At 48.8% G+C, this 24,499-nt stretch overlaps 1 protein-coding gene across 4 annotated transcripts in view; it reads left to right on the plus strand.

The window, feature by feature from the left end:
- The window catches only part of LOC121099001 (acid-sensing ion channel 2-like), a 41,945-nt gene extending 23,619 nt beyond the window's left edge, over positions 1-18,326 (plus strand). The window contains exons 1-2 of one of the 4 annotated variants that reach the window (XR_005831395.1): positions 9,389-9,540; positions 9,910-9,998. Coding sequence is in view for 1 of the 4 variants with exons in the window: in XM_040617580.1 (XP_040473514.1) it covers positions 9,910-10,068 (159 nt within the window). In the remaining 3 variants the exon portion in view is untranslated. Of the gene's footprint in view, positions 1-9,388; positions 9,561-9,909 lie in introns of those variants that run through there. The other 3 variants (XR_005831394.1, XR_005831393.1, XM_040617580.1) reach the window with 3 other exon arrangements.
- Positions 18,327-24,499: the final 6,173 nt, after the last annotated feature.

Below are 24,499 nucleotides of genomic sequence, written 5' to 3' on the forward strand. Positions count from 1 at the left end.
TTCTGAAACTAAACAACAAAGTCCAAGTGATTCATTTAGATTTTTGTCCTGAAGTGGATTTCACTAAATCAGGCTGACACTTTGCTGTGAAACGCGAGAAACGAGATGAGCCCACATTTTCCTCTCCAGTGTTTTCTGACCGTTTCTCCACGGGGCACCTGTCCCAGCCCAGCCCGGGCAGCGAGCAGCCTTCGAGCCAGGGCTGCATGGGCTCTGGGAAAGCACGAGCCACCAGAGCCAGGGCTTTGGGTGTTTGCAGAGGGAAAAGTTGAGAAAAAAGGCCAGGCATGGGATGACTCCTCTGCCCCCCCTAGCAAGGTCTTAGCCCTTGGGCTTCCCATGCTGTTGGTGTTCCCCAGGGGGCGAGTGTGCATGTGTGTGCATCCGTGTGTGCACATGTAGGGAGGGGGGGGCTCTCATGAGTACACAGGTCCCAAAAGACCCTCCGTTAGCCGGTAGCCACTGAGCCTCCCGAAACACAGCTGCCACGGGCACACATAGAGGGAAAACATGCTATAAAATACACAAACATACGTATAGACCCGGTGGTATTAGTGACAAATGCTTTCCTTGTTGGTATAAACCACTCAGAGCGACAGCCTGGGACAGGAGGGATTTATTTTGCTTTGCTTTGTCTCTGGATGTTTGATTTCAGACGAGCTGGGGGATTTTGCTGAACTTCTGAGAGCCTGGGTAAATGGAGCAGAGAAAAACTCAGGGAGGCAGGCAGCTATTTCGCCTCCCTGGAAAAACCTCCACGAGGCTCATTTGGCCTGATTCAGCTCTAGCAAAACCCTCTGCGGCAGCTTCGGGTTGAGATGTGGTTGCAGATGCCACAGCGGTGAGGGCTGCCTCTGCCAGCCGAAGGTGAGAAGCTGTACGGGGAAACCCTGTGCAATCTGCTCTGCTGTCCCTGGTGCCTGCGGGGCTGCTGCTGATGTCTCTGTTTATCGGGCAAGACACAGCCCCAGGGGGAGCCTAAGGAAAAATTAGCAGCAAAGCAAAGAGTGTGAAGTGCTGCGAGGCAGCAGGCGCCTCTCCATCCTCTCCGTCCTCTCCATGCGATGACTTCCAGCAGGAGGAAGAGGAGGGTTGCTTAAGGAGCTATGAAGAATTTCCTATGCAGATCGTGACAGGTTTGGGGTCAGACAGCCCAGCAGACCCTCCAGTCGTGTCTTTCAAACCTCTCCAGTTCATTTGCTCCAGAGAGGGAGGTGGGCTGCAGCAGGGACTCGTGCCGCCCCATGGAGCCCTGTCCCCCCCAGCCACCGTGGGAGCAGGTGATGCCCGCGGCTCCTTTCTCCTCCAGCATCCATGCGCTGGGCTCAGGGGCTGGGGGCCCCGAAGTTTCACAGCTTACACAGGAGAGATGGCCAAAGCTACAGGAGGAGTGAGGGGGGTCTGGGGTCTGAGTCACACTCACGCAGGTGCATCTGTGCTGTAGAAGCCGTGGAAAGCATCGGTGGGTGGGCATCACCTCTTACCCCTCCCTCACACCACAGAGGGGACAATGTGCATTCTCTCCTGCTTTTTGCCCTAAGCAGCTCTGAAAACCCAGCAGGGAGCTGCGGAAAAAAGAGTCTCCTGGAGAGCAGCAGGATGCAGCCACCCATCGGCATCCAACCCACTCCACAACCAGTCTCTGAGCTGGTAAATTAGCACAGAAAGAAGCCAGGAGCCGGTTCCACAGTGGACAGCTTTCCCCTTCTCCCCTGCTCCCTGCCACGGCCTGGGAGCAGGAGCGAGCTTGTCTCGTGCTGAAACAACTGGGGATCTCCAGGTTCTCCTGCTACAGTTTAGTGCTGGTTATTACCGGGCTGGTGGGGGAAATCTGCCAAAGCAGCCGGCTCCATCCGAAGGACTGGGAGTGTCCGTGCCTTTGTGCACATTCCCCAACTCGCACCCTTTCGCCAGCTTTGTGGGTTACCCTCTCAAGTCCGTTACCACCCACCAAGCTTGGTTCTTACCATTCAAGAACACCATTTCTGAAGTGGTTCTTCAAAGGCAGGTGTTTTCCAGAAAAGACTTTTAGACCTTTAGGAGCCGAGGAGTCTCATGAGAAAGAGCCAGCTAAGCATCACTAAAGACATTCTTTTAGCTCTTACAAAGTTAAATATCACATAGCTTCTCTCTTACAATCTTGCACATGAAAAAAAGCTTGTTTTGAGTATGCTTCAGCTAGTTTTAAAGAGTAACTTGCCATGAAATATAGCATCATGTTTCCCAGCTCACAGATGCAAAGACACAGTGAATTGGTTTCCCATAAAACAGATGTGTGTGAGCTTGATTCTCTTTCAGGTCATATCCCTGTGCAGAAAATTGGCTCTTTTTTTCCAAAGTGCAGAGTTTTCAGCTGAACAGATCCTAATCCCAGCTGCACGTGCAGAGAGGCTGAGGAGTACACTCCTGGGCTGAAGATGCTATCGAGAGAGGGCAAAGCTCAGGAGCCTTTTAGTGCCTGGGACCGCTCGTACCTCACCGAGGGGGGCAGGGATTCTCTCTGCAATCATACACACGTGGTACAAGTAGGAACCGAGAATGCTCTTGAAGGTGCCCAGGCAGAAAGCCCAAGCAAGAACACCCACCAAGGCAAGAGCAATTGCCAAAAGCTTCCTTTTTCTTGTGCACCAGCGTTATTCATCCTGCCCACAGACCAGTTCTCACAGTTGGGTTCATCTGGTGGTTACATGCGACGAGGTGTCGCACACATCCAGGCTCCACTCTTGGCTCCTCTAGTGACAAGCATTTGTGAAAGCAGATAAGTCAGCAGGAGAAGCAATTCTGAGCCAGCAGGTCTAAGACTGCTTCAGGGAACTGCTTGATTCCTGAGCTCCTCACCCCAAACAGAAGGGGAAGCTCTGAACCTTTGTTGCCGTCATTAAAATAGGATTAATGTGAACATGAGTTCTTAATCAGTGGTCCACAGACCTCCTCCCTTCTCAAGGGCTGATTTCTCTGTTCTTTTACCAGTGGGGAAAGTATGAAAGAGAGGAAAAAAAAAAAAAAATTTGGTCCTGTACCCCACCTGTGGTAGGGCAACTGTCCACTGAATCCCAGCCTGATGGTTTAATCACTGCGAAACCCCCAGTTTAGGAGCTGCCATGGGGGCACCCAACCAAAGGAACCCCTGCGGCTTCCAGCGCGGAGATAAACACCTGGCTGCGCTGGAGATACAAATATACGTGTGTGTGTATATATAAATATATACACTGGCATATATGAGGGGTGCAGGTAGGTGCCAGAGCTCAGTCCAAGCACCTGGGAGGCTCCTCTCCTGAACTGGATTCTCAAGCACAGGTAGCCCTGTGGCTTTGGCACCACAGAGGAATTCATTCTGCTGGGTGCATTCATTAAGGGCTCTGTGGCACTGTAATGAAAACACAGCAGGTTTGCCAGCGTGGCCCTGGGCAGACGTCTTGTAGGAAAACACTATTTCTCCTCTCCTTTCAAGGATCTCACACTTTTTATTCCTCCCATATCCACAGAAGGCAAAGGTCGGACTTGTGATGAGGAAGAAATACCTTCTTCATCCCTTCTAGGAGGCTTTCATCAGAAAAACCACACTGTAAATAACCCTTGTTTGCACTTGCAGCTGTGGGTTTTATGTTCTGGGCTGAAGAGATAAACTAACTCCCTACTCACAACAGCATTTATTTCCAATCCTCTCCCCCCACACACCCACCTTGGCATGACAAATAAGAGATTGTAATTCTCTGGGAGGCATGCTTTATGGGAAGCAATGCATTTTCCTGTCCAAGAAGCTAAATATTATGTAGCTCGGCAGTTGATACGAGGTTTGGGCAGTATATTCTCTGGCAGACTTGCCACGATTTTCTGATTCACTGAGCTAATACGGGATGATTAAGAGAAGTCTTCCTTACTGGCTACTGCTGTAATTTTCCCCCTGCACTATGTAATTGTTTCCCAATCTACTTTTGCACAAATGAGGCTGTTTCTCCCTTCTCCATATAGGTCTAAGGTTTAAATTTCATTTCTGTCTTGTGCACCTATGGTGACCACCTCCATGGAGAAGGTTCAGGGAGCATGTTTGAGTGTGTCCCAGTGTTTAAGTCCACTGTTCTTAAAGCTGGGAAACCTGGACAATACTTCTGCTGGCTGTTTTAAACCATTTCTGCATCAAGGCACAGACCGTCCAGGAGAGGAGGATATGCTGCAGATGACCCTGGTACTAGAGACACAGTTCTTACTTGCATTGAGGACAGTTAGCTGTAGAGGAATGAAGCTGGGTTAATTAATATTGATAACATACAGCTGTGGGCTGGCTTCAGGGGTGGTGGGTTGGCTGATGTAGATAAGGTGCAGCTGTGGTTGGTTCTGCTAAGAGGTTGGGCAATCATGAAGAGAGAGCAGCTGAGGAAGAATCAGAGAGAAGAGAGAGAATGCACGCCTGGGATGAGGAGAAGGCAGCAGAGGGACAGTGTGAAGAGTGTGTTGGTATGAGATGGTAAAAAGACCTTATTGCAGCCAGCTAGTCTGGAGAGTGCTGCAACAGTTAGCCTTGTATGGAGGTCAGTCAGCTACCAACTGGTGGGCTGTGCTGCTCACATGATGCTGTTTTGTTTAAAACATGCCCAGGTCCCATCAGTTCCGTGGCTCTGCAATTGTTAATGCTGTTTCAGCAGGATTTTTTTTGGCACGTTTGGCTCTTTCCATATCCTCATGCAATCTCCGTTGCTGATATTGGCATTTAACTAGCAAGTATCATTGTCTTGACATCATTTGGATGCTGTCCTGCAGTTAACAGGTTATTACACAGCTATTTTGCAGTGCAGCCACAGTCTTCTTGTTCACCTGGGAAATTATGTATGCCATGTCCTACAGGCACTGCGTAACAGTCCGTCTCCAAATGTATTGATGCTTTCTCTGCTCTTCACGCTCCCTTGTTGGTGGGACTGGTGTCACTGACACAGCATGAACTGGTTACAGTTTTGCTTCTAGTCTCAGTGGGGCATAAGGAGCGTAACAAAAGTATGAGCATGTCAAAGATCAAGAAATCTGTTGATGGGGGGGGGGGGGGGATGGCTCATGGGGGAGAAAGCATTAAAGATAGACATTGTACTGAGTTCCAGAAAAGTTAAGATTAACAAGGCTACCTCCTGCCTTTATTTTGGAGCACAGCATAGATGTATCATGTAGGGGAGTCAGGTACCTTGATTCTCCTGTGTTTTCTATTCACTCACTGAATTTACTCGAGGATGCAGAATGCAAGTAACTGAAGGGCGGGCTGTGCATACACTGCGAATCGATGTGGTAGCACGGGTCTAGGTATATATTCTCTCCTGAACTGCAGGAGTGGGATAATATTCAGCACCAGCAGTAATGGTAGCTACATAACAATTGAGAGAGAGAACACCATAATATTACCAATATAGTCTTGATGACTATCACTGAATTCAGAAATTGCATTATCCTCTTCATTTGTATTTATGACTGTGCTTATGTTTATGTTATTTCTGCTATGTGATGAGAACACCGGCTAGAAAAGAGAGGAGGAAGAGCCAGGGGTTATCACTGGCCTAGGGACAAGTGTAGGACACCACTTGTGATTGAGTGAGTATAAAGGCAAAGGCAGACCAAGGCAAAGCATTTCAAACAGGGGCAGAAGAATATTAATGCATTTGTACATGGAGAAATTCTGGTCACACGAACAAGAAATCATAGAAGAAACTGATTTCCCTTGACCTTCCTTAGGTTGCCCATTGCCTGTTCCTCTGGGAACACCCAGAATACACTGTCCTGGCAGTAAATCTTTAGCAATGGCAACACCAGCCGAGTGACCAAAATGACCATCTTCCTGGTAGGGGTTGTTTGCCTGTGAATGGATAATTATTGACCCAGCAGTCCCTCTGCACACAGCTGGTCGCTGCTGGGACAATCTGGCCAAAGCCAGAGGTGGTGGAAAGGAAGCAGAGTCATCAATAAGAAAGTTAGGAGAGCCCTTAAGCATATAAATCACTTGAAACCATGGAACTGCATCCCAACAAAGCTCATGGGATGAAAGCTGGGACAACTAATAAAGAAACATGTTAGATGCCTCTGAAGCTCTGCACAGTTCGGAAGGGACTCAAAGTCCAAGATGAGAGTAATCCCAGCAGAGGGTTAACTTAAGTGTGGGCAGAGAAGGAAGATGGACAAAGTGTTTGGAGTCCCTGCAGGAGCAGCGGGAGCCTGTTTGGGGAGCAATCAGCAGTGCTCGCAAGTCATTTCGGGCTGGGGGTGCTCGATGGTGGTGGGAGCTCAGCTGGTGGGTGGCACCTAATGCAGACCCAGAGGTGACAGCGTTTGAGGGACCTTGAGCAGGGCCCTGGCAGCTGTCCCATGCAATGAATGGCCACACAGCCTGTGATCCAGTGATTTTTCTTTAAGGCCTTAGCTAATATAAGAGTAATTTATCTGTGCTATATTCTGTCCTTGCAAATACAGGGTCATCCTCCCCTTTATAAGCACAAGAGTGGAGACAAGGCCTCTTAAGTCAAGGTTAAGTTAAGATCCGGATAGAAGCCAAAGTACATCCCTGGCTGTCCCACGAGCGGCCCTGGCCTTTCAGCAGTAATTAATTTAGTTGTAGGCTGTTTCATGTATTTGGCTGTGGGGGTGCAAATTGCACCTGTTCATTGAATTTGCAGCTCTACCTCCCTGCTAGCCCCCGGGTAGGATCATCACTTCTCATTATTTATTAGCGCACAGCATCCTTCTCCTCTCCAAAGGTGTTTCACCAGCTAGACAGACTGTGGCTCTGTACTCAAAGAGTTTGTGATGGGAGATGGAGGTTGGGTTGGAGCTGCAAGCACCGTGGAGGAAGGCTCAGTGTGGTTGCTCCGCATTTACAGTGGACTTTCCCACAGCACAACGCCACAGGCCTTTGAATTCCTGGGTGCAGTCAAGTTTTGGGGTTTGCATCCCACCAAAGGGGTGGGGTGGTGCTTTTGCCCCATCTTGAGGTTATAACTTGAAAGGTGACACAGTTGGCATGTAGTGAGCCTGCGCAAAGGGATTTGTTATACTAGAAAAAAAGGGATGGATGTTCTAATACACAGAGAACGTGCCCAGTTTCCTCTAGAATAAAGAGAATTGCTGCATTTTTGCCAGTATCTTGACCACAGAGCTAAGCAGCTCATTTCTGTCAACTAGAAGCCATGGGAAAACAGAGGGAGGAAGACAAAAAGAGACAACAAACTGCTATTGTAGGTCTAAAAAAAAAAAGGGGGGGGGCAGGGGGGAAGAAGAGTGTCTTCAGTCCTTGGTGTCGTGCCATGTTAGCAGCATCATAGCTCTAACGGAATTCAGGAAGGTTTAAGATAAAGGCAGCAGAAGAAATGAACCCCAGTCAAGACTGCTACAATCATTAAGGGAATTTTAACCTAGCCTGAAGATATGCACTGCAAACTTCTTAAAACATAACCTCTGTGTGACCTTAAATAAGATTTTTCCCTGTTTGAAAATAAAATTCTGAAGGGGAGAAAGGAGAAAATTGATAGAATAAGCACTCCAGACTTTAAACACAGACATTATTGAACGCAACCTACATAAAGCTTTCTCAATCCCTCATGCACTTTGTCATGAAAACCCTTACCTACTGTTCCATCTCATTTGCATTTGGGAGAGTGGCTGACAGGCAATTAGGGCCCTAGATTAAGCACCAAGGTTTGCAATCCTTGGTAGAGGCAGAAGGAAACAAAGGCCCAGGATCAGGGCTGTGCTGTTACCTGACTGTTTGTCATGCAGATCCATACGCTGCATTTCTTGCCAACACCTCAAAGCTAAAAATAGAAACGTTTCTTTCACAGTTGGCATGCGGGAAGAGTCGGAGTCCAGGGAGCGGGGACATTATGGAGTTTCATGGGGAAAATCTCTCATTTGGTCAGTTGTACATGATCAACTGGCATCAATGACAGAAGTAATGAGCAGCATCAGCTACTTTGGAGCATGATGAAGAGCAGAGTTGGCCCAGAGCCTACAGATCTTGCAGACAAGATCTGAGAGGACAAATTGAACTTCAGAGATGCTCCTGTTAGGAGCATAATGTTAGGCAGGGAGCACATGGCCTCTGTGCCCCAAGGGGAAAGGAACGCTTTAGCTGCCACCTCTATCCCTTCTGAGTGCCACAAGGTGCCCAGACAGAGGAGATGCCACATGGGTTTGATTGCAGTTGATTGCAGGGTCCCTGCAGTGTGACAGGCTGGGGAGCTTCACGGTGGCCATAGCTGGTGCAGCTGGGTGGGCCATAGCCACCTTGCATCAGTGCTGGTGAGCAGTCACTGAGGCTGCTCCCTGTCTGTAGAACGAGCATGAGAAGATACTAAAATCACTCAAGTCGTTAGCTACGATCAGATTTCGGTTTAGGGTAAGTACCTGACAAGCCTGCCCGAAGGAAGGTTGGCTGGGGAGGGCAAAGGGATTCGTGCCTATCGTGGTTGCTAAAGGGAAGGGAGGTGACAAACACGCCAGACTTACTCCAACTTTTATACCTTATTCCATGACCAATCCATTCTGCCGGGTCAATGCGCTCCCAGCTCTTTAGCCCGGGACCCATCTGACTTGCCACCAATGTCCCATTTCCAGGTGAGGTGGCGGATGGGCCGTTACGTTCCTGAGACACGACTGCTCTCGGCAATGATAGCTACTGATACTTTGACTGCCTTCCCACCTCCTCCACCTCACTGTCCACAGCCATACCAACATCTGGATTACTCGATCCCCAGCAGAGAAGGATGCCTCAGGGCCCCGGGCACATTTGGGAGTCTCTCACCCTCTTTGGGACCTCTGCCACATAACAACAAACAGGATGATGTCTGCAGCCTGCCAGGAAGATCAGGAAGGCGGCTTCACACCCTCTGAAGCTACTGAGCTATAGAAAAATGACAACACCTTGCCAGTCTTGGTTCAATTGGCCACAAACATCGATCATAGCTGATGATTCAAGAGAGTTCATACTGCTCTCCTCTCTGATACCATAGTGACTACAAGCACAGGTGGTGGGAACCTGGGAACCTTTTGAGGGGTGTCCCAACAGGTCTTTCTCAGCCTTGTTGAAGTAACTGCAACAGTGGAGGACATAACCTGTTGCCCCAGAGATGGCTGGCAGGCTCTACTCTGAGATTTCGGTAGGACCTTCTCACTGAAGTAACACTGGTGTGGCTTGTTCTTGATGTAGTACGCACTGTTACAGCTTCACTATCTGGTCATGTTCATTTGGGGCGAATAATTGATTGGGAGTAAGTTTTATCCCTTTTGGGTTTACATTAGGGTAGTTCTTTCTGCATGTGTGTTGGTGAGCCGTCACCCCGCCACAATTACATTTGTAAGCAGCGCGCTCATGGTGAAATGCCTATTTACAGCCAGACTTACTCTTTTTTAACAGGTCCATGCAGAGCAGCTTTTGCTTCTGGCAGGAGCAGCCAAACACCCCCTCAGCAAATGCTAGAGCCAGTAGGCAGCCAACCTCTCCACTTCCTTCTGAAGGTTCAGCTGTTCCGCAGCTTGAGGTCCATAAGTGAGGTCCTGACGCCCACTGAGGAGGTGAAAGGCAGAGCGCGTGGGTAACGTATATCCTAGGAGGAGTTAAGCCTTGATGTGTTTGACGTGCTCTCAACAACGCGTCTCAGGGACGCGGTTGCAGCCTGTCCTTGATGTGTTAGACCAGAACGCTCTGGTAGCGTCAAAGCACTAATGAGATCGGCTTGAACCTTTTCAATGTGGTTTGCTCTGGAGGGAAAGGGGGCGGTGAGGTAGAAGAGATGGAAGGGAAGAGTGCTAAAGCTCTTCATGTCAAAGGGAAAGGAGATCGTGACCCTTTAACTATGGATACCCCCCAAGCCAGGCAAAACGGGATGTTGGCATGGGAGGAGCAAGGATTATGTCAGTGTCATGTGTTTCCTTTCTCCACAGCTGCCACTGGATGGGAGTAACATGAATCACCAAACACCACAGCTATGTGGTATGGCCATGCAGGGAGAAGGAGAAGCATTGAACCTGATTCTTGTCACCATCCCAAGCTTGGACCAGCCATCCCAAAGAGGGATGTCACTATGGGTGTCTCTACCATAGGCATTGCCCAGGAGGTGCCACCTATTCAGTCATTGCCCAAAAGAAGAGGACAGTGGTTCAGGAGTGACTGCATGAGGAGAGCACCCACAACACTGAATACCCCACGGTCTTGTGAAGAATTATTTCACATTCTGTGTTTTAAAGAGAGAATGTTAGACTCAATTTTGGATTTCAGACAGCCTTTGGATGTCGTGTTTCGCTATCCCCTGACACACCTGTCATCTCTAGGTTAAGAAATACCAAAACAACACAATGTCAAAAGCAAGACCTCTGCCAGCTTCCAGAAGACACTGCACAACAAACTTAAATCTTAATTTGAAAACTTTTCCCAAACGCAGCTCCCCAGCATCATTTTTTCTGGCCCACATGGCATCTAAGTTGCAGACACTGAGACGCTCCTGAATGCATCCCCCTGCCCCTCGGTTCAACGGTGGTGGTGGGGATCTCTTGCATTGTTGTTGTACATTGGGTTGACGATGGGATAGCGCGTGTGCTTCAGGTGCAGTGTGCATAGGAGAAACTGGTCTCCTGTGAGACATCTCCTGTGTTGCTTCTAGGTGGTGGTATTTGACTGATGGCTGCAAGATTTGGCAGATGGTTGCAGGCATATCTTGTTCTTGTCCAGGTTCTCCAGTTCAGGCTGTCCTTTAACTCCATAGCACCACGTTCCTGTCTGGGTTGAGCGTGTAGCCTGCAGAATTAGCTAGTAAAGGTGGCTGAGGCTTCTCTTTAGAGATGTTGGGTGTAACCTGCTTTCCTTTCTGCTCAGATACCTGTGGTATGCGCTAAAAGGGAGCAATTTAGTTTCCCCTGCTTCAATACAGAACGGGCTGGGAACACAGAATATTTACCTTAGGTCTTTCGCAAACCGTACTTGCTGTGAACGAACACTGATGATAACTGCAAAGGACTTCACTAAAAATTCTCTCTCCTGGATGATGCTTGTTTCTCCCCACCATACACGGTGAGCAACAAATCGCTTCCCACAGGCCGTTGCCATTTGCAGCCCTGCCTGGAAAAGCAGGGGAGAGCACGGTGCCTCTTCTGATCCAGAAGTCTGTCCCGCCTGAGTCTTTGGGAACATCCCTCCAACTGCCAGACACAGAACCAAAGGAGGACTCTGATCTTTGATCCCAGGATGGGGGAAAACTGAGGGTATTTGTCATTGCCACCTAATATTTTAGGAAAATGTGAAAAGCAGGAGCATGGTCCCATGATCACCTGGAAGGATTCCACTGCAGAGGACAGACATTTCCCAACCCTGCTATTTGTCAGTGGGATGCCACAGCAGGTGATGCAGGCTCTGCAGCTCATCACAATCTACCCCAGAAGACACAGATCTCAGGGGACTGGTTTCCTTCTAGAGTTACTTCATATGGATCCAACCAGCCAGGCCAATCTTCGCATGGATCCAGGCCAAGGACTACACTTGCTAGAAGGTGCCGCAGAGATTTCACTTTCCCAGAAAACTGAGGCATCATCCAGGCGCTCTGTGCCTTGTGTTTGAAAGAGAAAGATACCGTTTTGCTTTATATCCCAATTATTTTAGTAACTACATAGAACTCGCATCAAAGAAGGTGTCCTGCCGTGGCAGTGGTCTTTGCATCAGCTGGACTGGATATGGGAAGCGAGTCAAAAAGAGCCATGAACTCTTGCTGCCAAGTCCTGGTTCCACAGTACTCGCAGCTAGCACAGTCAGGAGACGGGAACGCCACAAATAGTTATGCTTGGTGGGATGCTGAGCTGTCACTCAGCCACTGAAATGCACTACCCTGATCCCAGTTCCTTGGCAAACTTCCCAGGGAAGGAGGTCGGCTGGGTAACAAGGTCCCATTAAGTGGGTTTGCAAGCTGCCCTACTAAACCAGATTTGTTTGGTACTCAAAGCATTGCAAAGCTTTGTGGGCAACGGGCAGGAGGCTCGGAGGGAGGCAGAGGGTCATGTTAGCAGATGGAGGCGAGTGTGAACATCCTACGGCACCAACAAACACGCGCCCTTCTCCTCCCCGGGGCAGCCTGCCAGAGACAAGATGGGACAGGCAGCCCTGGCAAGGCTCTGGGGAAGGGATCCGCCGCTGCTCTCACGGAAGAACATATTAACCTTGCATAGCAAAAGCTGCTGGTCCCGGTATTCAGAGATTATCCCGTGCCAATAGAGAAAACAGTGTGAGCTACCTGGGCTCGGAGCTGTCATCCTGCACAGCTCCCATTGGCAAAGGTCCTCCGGTTCACAGCAGAGCTGGCTCAGAGTTCTCCAGCTCAGTGAGTTTTTCCCTGTTTTATTAGGATTTGGGGCTAGACTACAATGTGGTGGTGTTTGAGAAAAGTCTTCTTTAGGAAATAAGTTTAAGTGTAGGAATAGTCCATTTGCCATTGGTACAGCCAAACCTTGTTGGGTTTGGTTTACTGTGAGGTTAAATGAGCTTTTTCCCTTTTTTTTTTATTTTATTTTAACCTTTTCATTTTAAGGAAGCCCCTCCTCAGAATAAAAGCATCTCAACCCAAAACATTCCATCTCAAAGCATTCTGTCTCTCGCTCTCCCCATTTTTATTGCCTTTTTTTTTTTTTTTACTTGGTTTAGTTCAAATTTGTTCAAACTTGGCAAAGAGCAACTGGCAAAACACTGGGATTTTTCAGAGGGCAGGGGGTGAAAGGTTTATAAACCAAAATTCAGCAGCTCCCTGGAAGCTCAGGCAGCCCTGCCTGCCCTGGCCCTCCTTTTGCCAGGGGCTGAAATTCCCTTTGGACCCACACATGCATTGAGCTGAGTAAAGAAGCAATCGGATGGTGTGTGTGCTGGCGATTCTAGAGGGTGAGGGGGAAAAAACCCTGACCTTCAAAGCATTATTGAATTAAAAAAATATTTTAAAAAATACTTTAGAAATTAACTGAATACATCTCTTACAATTCTAGCATTTCTTGAGTGATTTTCAGTTAATAAAAAGTCCAACTGGTGGAATTTTTGAAATGAAACGTAACTTCAAATGAAAAATAATCAAAGCTTGTTTTTTCCTCAAAGTGCCTGATTGACACACACCAGAAGGACTGAAATCTTATTTTTTTCCAATTAACAGCTTGAATTTACAACATGTATTAGCATCAAACTAATTTTTTTTTTAACTGGAAAAAATTATTATGCCTCCCTTACTCCAAACCAACCAAGCTTTACCTCCTACCTGTTACAGCCTTATGCCCCTTCCAAAATTCAAACGTTACACAAACTTAGCATTAAAAAGTAATCAAAAGGGAGGAGCAACCAATATATGCTGTTTGATCTGATGAAGCGAGACAGTTGCTTTGCACATGAAAAACAGCATTATCAGTAAACTTGAAAATAAGGAGTTTTCCTGAGACATGCCTCAAAATTGCTTTTTCCCCGTAAGGATGGCTCTCCCTGATGCTGTGCAGCACACGTGGCGCCCGCTGCCACAAGGGCTGCTGTGCTTGCACCCCTCTGGCAGACCTCCTCCACTCCCATTAGAAGCGATGGGTGCTTTGGGGCTACAGAAACTGAGATGCTTTGGAAAGCAGCACCCTGAATTCCCCTTGTCCTATCCCGAAACACAAAGAGGGAAGCTGAAGATCACAGCACAAAAACGGTGGGATTGAGGGAGGGCACGGGGAAGCCCTTTCAGGCTAGTGCCAGCCGGAGAAGCCTGTGCTAGGCACAACAGCGAGCATCACACAATTAGTTTAGACTTCTAACTTCTGGATATCTAAAACGAAGCCCAAACCCCCAGCCTTGGCTCCTCTGCTCCCATCTGTTTGCTCGAGATAATGGCAAGGCAGAGATGTTGTGAAGATAAATACAGCTTTCAAGTGCATGAGACAGAGCTGTGAAGAGAAAGGCAGGAACAAGTTCTCCTTGGCCATGTTAGGTAACATGGGAAATAATAGGTTTAAGTTGCAGGAAGAAAGATTTGGTTTGGGTGTTAAGGAAAGCTACCTAATGAAAAGGAAAACGAAACCCTGCAGTAGGTTGCCTGGGAAGTGGAGCCTCCACCACTTCTGGGATCTAACAATAAGTTTAGAGAAACATCTGAAGTGGTTTTGGGGAGAGCAGAGCCAGCCAGGGGGGCATTGCCCAGGTGACCTGGTGTGTCCTACAGGCTCTGCTTTCATGTTCTTGTGTGACAGACTGAGGGACTCGGTAACAGGCGTCTGGTAAATGCCCTCAGCCAAGTCTCGAGCTGAAATTGCTGGGGGTGATGTTTCACCCCACTCTTTTTATACCTTTTCCCAGTCTTTCACTGAAAGCCACTTAAGGCTTAGAAATAAGTGGCAGTGCAGAGGAATTGCAGCTGGTGCCTCCTCCCTGCTCCGAAGGCATCATCGTGTCAGAGAAGGAGAGCCATAGAAAGGGACCCAGCAAACCTGGAGTCAGCACATGTGGCACCTCAGCAAAACGCATGCAAAACGTGCTCACGGTCTGGGCATGGAGCAGAGTTTATTTGCGTAGCCATGCCCTATCACTCCAAGTTCGTGCTTGCCTGGAGATCACTTTTTCAAAGCTCTTGAAGTCTATTTTGACATTAAACCCCTTCAGACATAGCAGGTGTCTGAGAAACCAGACGGCCCAGAAGGTGGGATCAGCACAGGCATGGGCACACGGAGCTGCCTGGCCTGACCCGGTGGCTCAGAGATGCCCTCAGAGAGGTTAAGGCAGAGCAGGGAAGGAGCAAAACGCTGAGGAGCGTTTGCTAGCTGGACCCTGCACAGCCCCATGGCGCTCTGGCAGTGCTGGGAGGGCAGCAAGCAGGCTGGGCTTTGAACCCTACACCCTGATGGAGGAAAAGCAGAGAAGCAGCCCCAGAGGTTGCTCACCTCCTTGTCAAGCAGCAGCTCTTGCCCTGGCATTTACAAGGCACTGAGCAAAATACCACTTTAGTCCAAGTTTCACCAGCACTGAAACCCAACAGGGGATGACAGAGATGGGTTTTTCGCTACGCCTACAGATTTCTGGTAACACTTTGGCTCCTCTGGCTCAGGCCAGGGCATGGGCTCGAGCAAAGCTTAGGCAAGCAGGTATGTGTGTGGATGCTTGTTAGCCTCTCCCCAGCTTTGCGTGAGGAATTGGTTAAAAATCCAGAGCAGAAAAGTGTCTTACCCCTGAAGAGCAAGAGGAAGAGGGGAGGAAGGTTTAACCCACTGCGCTGCAGAGGCTGCAGGTACCTGTGCCAAACCATCCAGCAACCTTTTACATAGAGTTTGAGCCAAAGCAAGCAACACACAGACCACCCACCCGATCCTGCACAAGCACCCAGCTGCTCCGGACACCCGTGGGTGTTACAACGGGCACATCTGTGTGACAACACACATCACCACCCGAGCGAGGCTTTCTGGAGAGCTCTGAGTCGGCTGTGCCAAACTCCAGCATCTGCCTGAAGGTGGTCATCAGCTAGAGGCAGCTCATTTGTTTCTCAAATGGCAGAGTGACAGAGATGTTTCCACCTCTGGAGGTTAATAGGAGCTGCCCTGCTCTGCCGAGGGGTCTGTGCTGCCACCCAGATGGCATTTGTGACCAGGAGGTGCTGAGCTACTCCGGGTGTAAGCAATGCCTCTGATGGCTGTTGAGCATCTGAGCAGTTCAGTTCTGAGGGAGTTAAGCGTTTGATATTGAAATCCTGGGCTGCTGTATTTTATTTCTGTTTCCCTCCAGTGGAAAGTCTGTGAAAGAATTTATTGGCCATTGACAGAACATTTCTTTTCCTCCTTAACATGAAAAGATTTGGGAGGTAAGAATTAATCTCGCGTATAAGTCACAAGTTTGGCACAAAAGCTCTCTAGCTAACTTTGTGCTCAAAGTGCCTTTCTCAGCATTAGTCCTTGAGCTGGAAAGCAGCGAGCAGGCAGCAGTGCCAGTTCTGAGCAAACACACAGCAAATCTCCCTGGGCCTGATCGCTCTCTCACTGCAGCAAGAGCAGGCAGGGGCAGGGCTGAACTCCCGGTTTGGTGCCTTTGGAAAGCTTGAAAGAGGAAAGGCTGTTCAAGGAAACGATATAACCCGGTATCTCAGAGCTACGGGATTCTGGTCTTTGATGAATTTGCTCAGTCATCTTGGTATGAGGGATCTGCCAGGTACAGCAGTACTGAGAGAGTAGCCTTTCAAATGCTTACCAAAAAACCAGTGCAGACAGGTGCCTCCAGAGACATAGGAAAGAGAAACTGCCTCCCACTCCATCCTCAAGCTCTCCTCTGCTCAGGTACAAGCCACCAACCCACAGCAGGCTGAGCCATCTGCAGTCTTTAACAGCTCTAATCCCTTTAACACCCCCTCCCCAGGCAGCAGGGTGCTGCCTCCCAACTTCACAGGGGGTGGGGTGGGGGGGGGTAGCAATCAGACCTAAGGGAGCTGGGCTGAACTTATGGGCCCCCGTTCCCATCCCACACCCATTTAATCTTCATTAATCATTGCAGGAGCAACGCAGCCACCTCCAGCTAGCAGGACGGTGCTGAGTTACTGCAGCAATGCCCAGCTGCAGCAATCAGCTGTGTTAAAAGCAGAAGAGCCTTCCCCCTGGAGACCTGTGCTCCGTGAGGCCTGGGTCCAGTGGGAGAGTGTTTTAATTGAGGGATTGCTGAACTGATGAGCTTTGGGCACTATCCTGGAGATTTATGAATTTACGGGCATCGGTGATCCCCATGTTGATGTAGCATGAGGGCGTCTGAATGCAGGTGAAGGTCTTTGCTTTGGAGGGAAACAGGAGCCGCCTTCTCCCAGAGACCGTGTTGAGTCATTTCTTTCTGCACAGCTGGAGCTTTAAAGGACACAGGGGACACTCGCCCCGCTTGCCTGCCCCACCGTGTGGGAGCCCACTCGTGCTCCCAGGGGAAAGAACAGCTGTTTTCCTTTGCAGCCTTTCATGCTCTGTCTTGGGGAGTGGCTTATGCTGGAGATTTTATCTAATAACCGTCAGGACAAAGAGCATCGGACCTGCCAGGGCCAGGAAATGGGCAAAAAGAAAGGAGAGAGCCATCCGTTTTGAGAAAGAGGAGGAGGAACAGGGGGTGTTTCCTTTGAAGAGGAGGTTTCTCTAGGTGGACACTGAGGGTACCCCTGGATGGCTGGAGGGGGGTCAAGGGAGGAGCCCTTACACCTCAGCCCACGCTCCAGTCAGATGCTGGAGGAACCTGCTCTGCTCCTTCAGCTGCTCGGTGCCTCCACCACCGTCACACCAAGGGCTGCACCGCTCTGAGCCCTCACAAACCATTCACCGCTCTGCAGCCCTTACAAGAGGGAGCTGCAAGCCTGGCTTATCGAGTTCGAGCCTCAAATCTCCCCCTTCCCAGGTCCGTGAGCAGAAGGACACCAGCTCGTGGTGCTGAGCATCTAGAGCCAGGACAGAGATCCCGAAGCTCCCGCGGACACGGGCTGGGGAAGGCTCTCCTTCCAACCTCTCCTTTGGCTCTCATCCAGGCTCAGCTTGGAGGAGCACTGCCCAGGGTAGGTCCCACCTCAGGGTCCTCTGCAGAAGTTCTCCCAGACAAGCCTGTTGCCTCAGGGGTTATTCACGACGGAGCTATGCAGAGACAGTAAGACCCTTTAATTCCCAAGGGAAGCAAAAGGAGAGACTTTAATTATCAGTCAAGTCCAACAAAGCAAATACACGTAGGTTAATGAGCATCCCATTGGCATGTGCCTTATCTGAACAGGTAGATATTTCCCCTCATTTAAAAGAAAAGCTATTCACTAGGCAAAAATCCTTCTAGTAATCATAGGGACTTTCTTTATGCAATTAAACTGATAATGGGGCCTCTCAGTCCTTCTTACTTTTCTTCCAGTATTTTCCTGTTGAGGCATACCCCTGCTCCCAGGGTACCTTAGGCTGAGGCAGGGGCACGTTCCATTCCTTTGAGGCGGTTGATGGAGGCTGGGGGGAGGGGGCTGCTGGCAGGACCTTTCCCTCCTGGGCTCAGGGTTTCAGCTGCAGGCTCTGATTTCTCTGCTCTTTCTTACATCCATCCATCCAGGAATAGGTGCTTATTTCTAAGCTCTTCCTTCGGGTGGACTTCAATTGTTTTAGTGCTAGCGATCTCTATTTAAGATACGTGTTTTATGTACTGTAACTATTCCTTCTGAACTTTCTTCTCACCTGAAGTGCCAGGCAGTGCCTACTTCTATTTAATGGCTATAACAGTGGTAAAAGGAGGTGGATACTGAAGTAGGGACCTCTGCTGTCTGATCTTGTAAGCACTGTGAGCCACACTGCGCTCCTGCCTTGCCAGAATGCCAAAAAAACCCAAAAAACAAACAAACCCCAAAAAACCCCAAAATAATCATTATAATCATTTCCTTTAGCCTAAAAACCAGAGCCAGGATTTACAGCTGGGCTGAGGGCATGCACTTTCTATTCTTCCTGCAATAAGTCTCCTGCTTCTTCCAGAGGTCTGTCCTGGGCAATGATTTTGGGGGTTGGTAGAAATGTGCCAGTGCAGTTGCCTTATTCTGCAAAGAGCTGAGGCTCGTTTGGATGTGACTAGGCTTGCGAGTGTTTAAGCTCTTTAGGGAAATTGCATGTCATACTTGGCTGGTTTACAGCTGTAAACATCATAAAAACAAACCCATTGAAGTACCGTACTCAGATTGTACCTGCTGATACTGATATTTAAGAGTAGATGGACTGCAGAAGAAATAAAGGCAGAATTTGTTGTTCTCCTCTTTCTCACCTCTGACTGGCAGTGAAATGCTTTGCTATCTACCATACCCACTGCTTTTAGTCCAATTCTAAGCACTGCCACAAAAGTGATGGAAACACGAAATAGCCTTTATGAAGCACTATTAGGAATGACTGCAGATCTAATGATATATTCCCTGACATTTGCATTAAACTATTCGGAAGCCCTGTTGCCGCTCAGAAGAGTTGTACTATATATGGACCACAGCGGCCCCTTGCCCAGTATCTTGCAGCCTAAGCAGAGAAGGCAAGAAGAAGAGGTGGGTTGATTAACTGGTCCCAGCCACATGCGGCAGGAGAACGGAGACACGGGGAGCTCAGTCTCAGGCCATGACACAGCTGAGAACAGAGCCCAGCTGGAAGGCTTCAGTGGATTGCTCTGCCTCATCACTTGATGCCATACTCTTTCCAGTGTCTCCCCTGCATGTCAAGAGAGGGTATTTATTAGGCTTTAAGACAGTTGAAATTCTGTTGTTGTTAGCTGTTAAGATACACTGGTTTAATAATTCCCTCTTTTCCTATTCAGAGCATTTACTATCCCTCTTCTCCAAAGTTCGTCTAGAATCAGAAACTCTCTTAGTATGAGCTAAAGGCTAGAAAGGTGATGAGTAACTCCGTGCACGTAGACACTTTTCCTCCTTTGCGGATCCTCTGGAAGACCTTGGAGCTTTGCCTGGATGGAAGCATGATAAGCTCCTGAAAATCTGACTGCAATGCTTCTAGGTGTGGATCACAGTGTTCCAGGCACCTTACTCAACTTGTACAAACCGAAGATCTGTCCCCTTTGCAGAGCAGCTGCATGCAACTGATTGCGGGGCCCATGTAGAGAGAGTGGTTACACGTGCACGTGAACGTGCACATATGGTAGTAACTTCCATTTAGTGCTGCTGCCAATTATTGCTATTGCTTTGGTCACTAGAAAAACCTGCCCTGCAAGAGGAATCTGCTGTATCATGTATCATGCACCTTGCAGCCCACAAGGCAACCTTGTTATCCTGACTCAGGGAAATACTAAATCGTGACTCTGAGAAGCAGCTTAAACTGGAGTACAGTGAAACTTGGCAGAGCATCGCAAATAGCAAGGAGCAAGAATCCCTAAAATGGGCTAGTTCAGTTTACCTTTACTGTTGAACTTTGGCACGGGTGCAAAATTTGCAGTAAGAGGTGGCATCTCACGAGGGAAAACAAAATGGGACCTTTTCAGAAGCCCCCACCCCTCCTCTGTGCTCCTTCATGCTCTTTAAAAACCAAGCAGACCTCTGCACAAGGTCCCCGAGCTCAGGGGTGTGTGAAAACAGGGAACCACACCTGGTACTAACCCAGGAAAGCTGACAGCAGAGGCAGAGGACAAATGAGGGATAGAGGAGCCAGAGGCAGCTGCTAAGGGAATCCGTCTGCTAAAAATCAGCAGATAATCAGCATATCTAATCATGCATGATGGCCTCCTAACTCCTTAGCACTTCAGAGCCAGCAGATCTCTGCACTCCTATCGATTTTCTGTCTGGATCCTTAGGGGATAGTGCTCATTGCAGATAAGGGCTTTCCCCCTTGGGCTGCACGTTGAATGAGGCAGAGCCCTCACCTCCCGCTCAGAGCTTGTGGCAGAAAGAAGAATCATGTGCAAAAACCTCCTTGTCTGGGGAGTTTGTGTCTACCAAGCAATGCAGCAGAAAAGACTGGTCCTGGTCCTGAGCATGGTGTTGCAGGGACAGCCAGTCTTGTGGTATGGATTTGAGAGGCCTGGAGCTGGCTGGATTGGGATTGCAGGTGCCACCATCTCATCTTTGTTGTAATAATTCACTTTAGGCTAAATAAAAAATTACTCTGACTCAAAAGGAAAAAAGGGCGTTTTTTTTCTTTCTAGAACTTGAAAAAAATTGTTCGCTTCAATTCAGAAGAAATCCTCCTTGCGCACCAGACGCTGTCCTTACGATGTAAAAAAGCTTGGGTTTGATGACTTGACATTTTTTAACGGGAAAAACCTTGTTGCCTAAAGAATTGCACTGGATTTTACTCCCCTTCAGCAAGTACTTGTCACTTCTTGTGAGTTTGTTTTACACTTGGCAGGAGAGGGAACTGAGGCACCAGGACTGCTGGCCATCACCCTTCCCCTCCCTTGGCTTTGCCCCGTTGGGGAGGGAGGATGGTTGGCAGGGGTTGGAAATAAACCGCTGCCGAGTGGTCAGGCAACCCCTGTGTTGGCAGCCAGAGCCAGTGCTCCGGGCCCCACGGATGCTCACACCCAGGGCTGGTCACTCCCACATGCTTTGGGGTCCCTCTCCTCAGGTGTCATTGCATGTAGTCCATGAACCAGCTTTTAATAGGTTGATAGCCAAAAAATTGGCTTTGCTGCCTTCATTCCTCCCAGTAAGAAGCCTTGAGTCACCTCGCCAAGAGCTGAGAGCTATGACGGGAAGGCTCCGTGCTGTACTACAGACTGCAGGAGGATTTTCCACCCTGCACATGCTGCCTGGGGGGCTCTGAAGGGGAAACATTTAGAAAAGCAGGCGGGAGCAGAGGGGTCGCCTGCAGACCATGGCAGCACCGCCTGCCCTCTCGGAGGCAGCTGGGCTGCTCCCTCGGTGCATCACAGGAATGCCTTGCCGTGGAATGATTTTTCTGGGAAATAAACTCCCTCCCCAGGATGTTTGGAGAGAGGGGAGGCTGCCCTCTCTTTCCCCTTCAGCAAAATGTGAGGGAGCAATCTGGAAAAATTGTGTGATTAGCAGAAATTGCCTTCTCTTTAATCTTTCATGAGAAAACACAGGAATGCCTTGGGGAGGTGCATATTAACAACATATTAAAGCAATATATATTATGGGCCATGCAACAGGTACTACACTTCGGCCCCACTCCTTGGGCTCCCCTGTGATTCAGCTCTTCAGAAGTTATTTAAAACACTGTCTTGTCCTATTATGCAAAGAGCATTTTTCTCTCCCATTTGGGTACCTGCAATTTTCCTGCGGTACAAGAGGTTGGCAGGAGGGCTGCCCTATGCTGAAAAAGCCGGGGTAAAACATCAGATAAAGTCTCATGCTATTAAAATGGGGAAAAACCTCAGTCACGCTGCTTTTCTCACGACCTAATATACTTTCTTTCACATGACTGAAAGCACAAATTGTGTTTAATCCTACCGCCAGAATTACTCGTATCTATATGCTCTAAGCATGCCAGGAATAGCAAACTTGCAGTCATCCTTTTGAATTCAGCTTTTTTGGATTAGTGACTTGTTTGTGGATTCTCTCCTGTAGTACTTATGTGTATTTGCTAAGTAATCTGGACAAACTTTAGCTTTGGCAGAGTTATCAGCTTGACAGCTGTCCGTGCCAGGGAAAAGGGCTGGAAATGTATACTTCAGATTACATGGTTGCCAGCTTTACTGATTTTATTATGAAAAACTTAAATGTTTTCCTTAAAGCATCAGCTTTTCTGATGAGATGTGAACTTGTGCACCGATGTCATTACAAAGCACAGCTCTGGGCTCTGAGTTGCAGTGGGAAGGCTGCAAGTGTGACTGAAAAGGCTGAAAAGCCAGACAGTAAATGAAAGGTACTCATGCTCTTTCATTTAAATCTCCTTACTTTAAAGCAAAATCTCATTATTCTGTGGGTAACTAGCTAGCTCCATGAGAGCAGGGCTTCTGGAGGGGCAGAGAGCTCAGTACCTACCCAGATAAATGCAGACGTAGATATGTACACGTGCAGCTGCAAATGCACGAGCATATTGCGCTATTAGCAGGAGAGAGGGCTGGCTAGCATGCTGCTTGCCCACAAAACCCTTTCAGCATGTCAAATCCTCTGCTGGTCCTCAAGCCCTTGCTTCAGAGCTGCTCACCCTGCCACTCCCTGCAAGCATCTCGCTGGGTCTCTGCAGGGCAGAGATCAGTTCTTCCAGCAAAATCATCATTGCAACGTTTCTGGCTCCAGATGTCCTAACCTGTAAATGACGCAGAACCTGATGTTCACTCCTGGAGATCTTGCTGTGCAGGGTTCTCTTTTTGCTCTATCCCAGAAATCTGGAGAGTCAGACAGAGCAAATATTTGGCAAAATATAATGCAAACACCTGCAAAACCCACTACCTCAACCTCTGCTAAGCACTGCAGCCTCTCTAAATCATCTATGGTGCTATTTAGAGAAACTGTGAGGAGTGCATGAAAAGATGGGAGGATAAGTAACAATTTGTGCTTTAATGTAAGCTATTAATCACAGGATGTTTTCTGAATGTGCTTTGTATGTCAGCAAAGCACGGGTCCCTTGCCCTGCGCTTCTCTAAGCTGCTTCCCCAGCCTCTCCCAGAGAGCTTTAGCAAACAGAGAAAAAGTATAAGGCACTGTGGTTTTGATGTGTCACATCCATCACTGGTTCAATCAGGAGAGATTGTGTAGATGCTGACAAGATGTTTTGTCTGTGAAACTGTTTAGACTGATTTAAAGTGCCGGGACTTGTGCTTCCAGGATGCACAACTGCCTGGAAACGGTTGTTATGGCAAACACGGGCAGGCAGTGGTGCCTGTCAGAAGTAATGAGTGTCGGGAAGCCAGCAGGCTTGGGGGTGGTTTCCTGCCCGATGCCAAAGTCGGTGGGGTCAGAGGTTGTGCGTGGCCTGGGAGAGGCAGGGATGCTGCCTGTCTGGTCCACACCCAATGCCAGCGCACCAGGTGTGGACACACCAGGGTGTTTTCTGGCAGGCTTTCGTGCAAAAGAGATGCAAAGATACACTTGGGCCAGACCCCAAAGTCCTTCAGCTTTTGCCCAGTGACTGGTGAACAAAGCTGAGCTGCCACGTCATGCAGCGCTGGCCAGGATGAGGGATCTTCACCCCATGGTCTCACCAAACGCTGAAGAGCTATGGAAGGAGCTCCTGGGTTTTGCCTCCTGGGAGCTGGGAGCTCTTCATGGTCCAGGTTTCCAGTGTTTGTATCTTGTGATGGCTTTTTGAATTTAGCTGCTGCTTTAACCTGTAGCAATGCAACTGCCAAGCCAGAGCAAGGGAAAGCCCTTGATCAGGTGGGTCAATGAGCAAACAGCCCATCCAAAGGGGAGAACTGGTCAGGAGGATATTAGCCATTTGAGTCTCCTCCACTGGGGGAAGGAGCAGATATTTTTAAAAGCAGCTGAGTTTCCATAGAAACCCCAGGAAAGGGTCCTGGAATCGTATGGGGGAAGGGTGGTTTTCTTATTCAGCCCAAACAGCTGCCAAGAAATTAAATGCTGGAGGTGATGTAAACCCCTTGTCCCACAGCTGAGCTGGGAGGGGAAATTGCTTTTCTCTTTTTAACACTTTAACAGCTGCATTCAAGTTGCTGCATTTCTGTTTGACAGTTTCAGCTGCTTTCTGTTGCCCAGTTCCCTTCCCAAATATAAATCACCTCCAAAAACTCTGCTGCACCTGCTGATGTGGAGCCCATCTGCACGTGGGACTCCAGCATGCAACCAGGCTGGGTTAGATGGTGCTTCATCTCCAGATCACCTGCATGTTTTGGTGTCAGTTTGATCCATTGTAACTGCAGCGAGTGAGCTGAAGCGGCAAGCTCACCTGGCTGAAAGGGTGGGAAAGCCAAAATGGGGAGGGAGAGAGCAGACCACAAGGGAGCATCGACAGTGGAGGGGGTGGCAAGAGCTGGGGGGGGTTCCTCCATGCAACATGCTCCAGGTGATGTTGTGCCTTGCATGGTGTCCATGTGCTGTTCTGTAGGCAGAAGCGCTCTCAGTCTGCAGCGAACTGACGCCAGCCTCCTCTGTTCATCCTCTGATCT

Source organism: Falco naumanni, chromosome 18 (assembly GCF_017639655.2).
Source record: "Falco naumanni isolate bFalNau1 chromosome 18, bFalNau1.pat, whole genome shotgun sequence".
In the NCBI taxonomy this organism is placed as follows: domain Eukaryota; kingdom Metazoa; phylum Chordata; class Aves; order Falconiformes; family Falconidae; genus Falco; species Falco naumanni.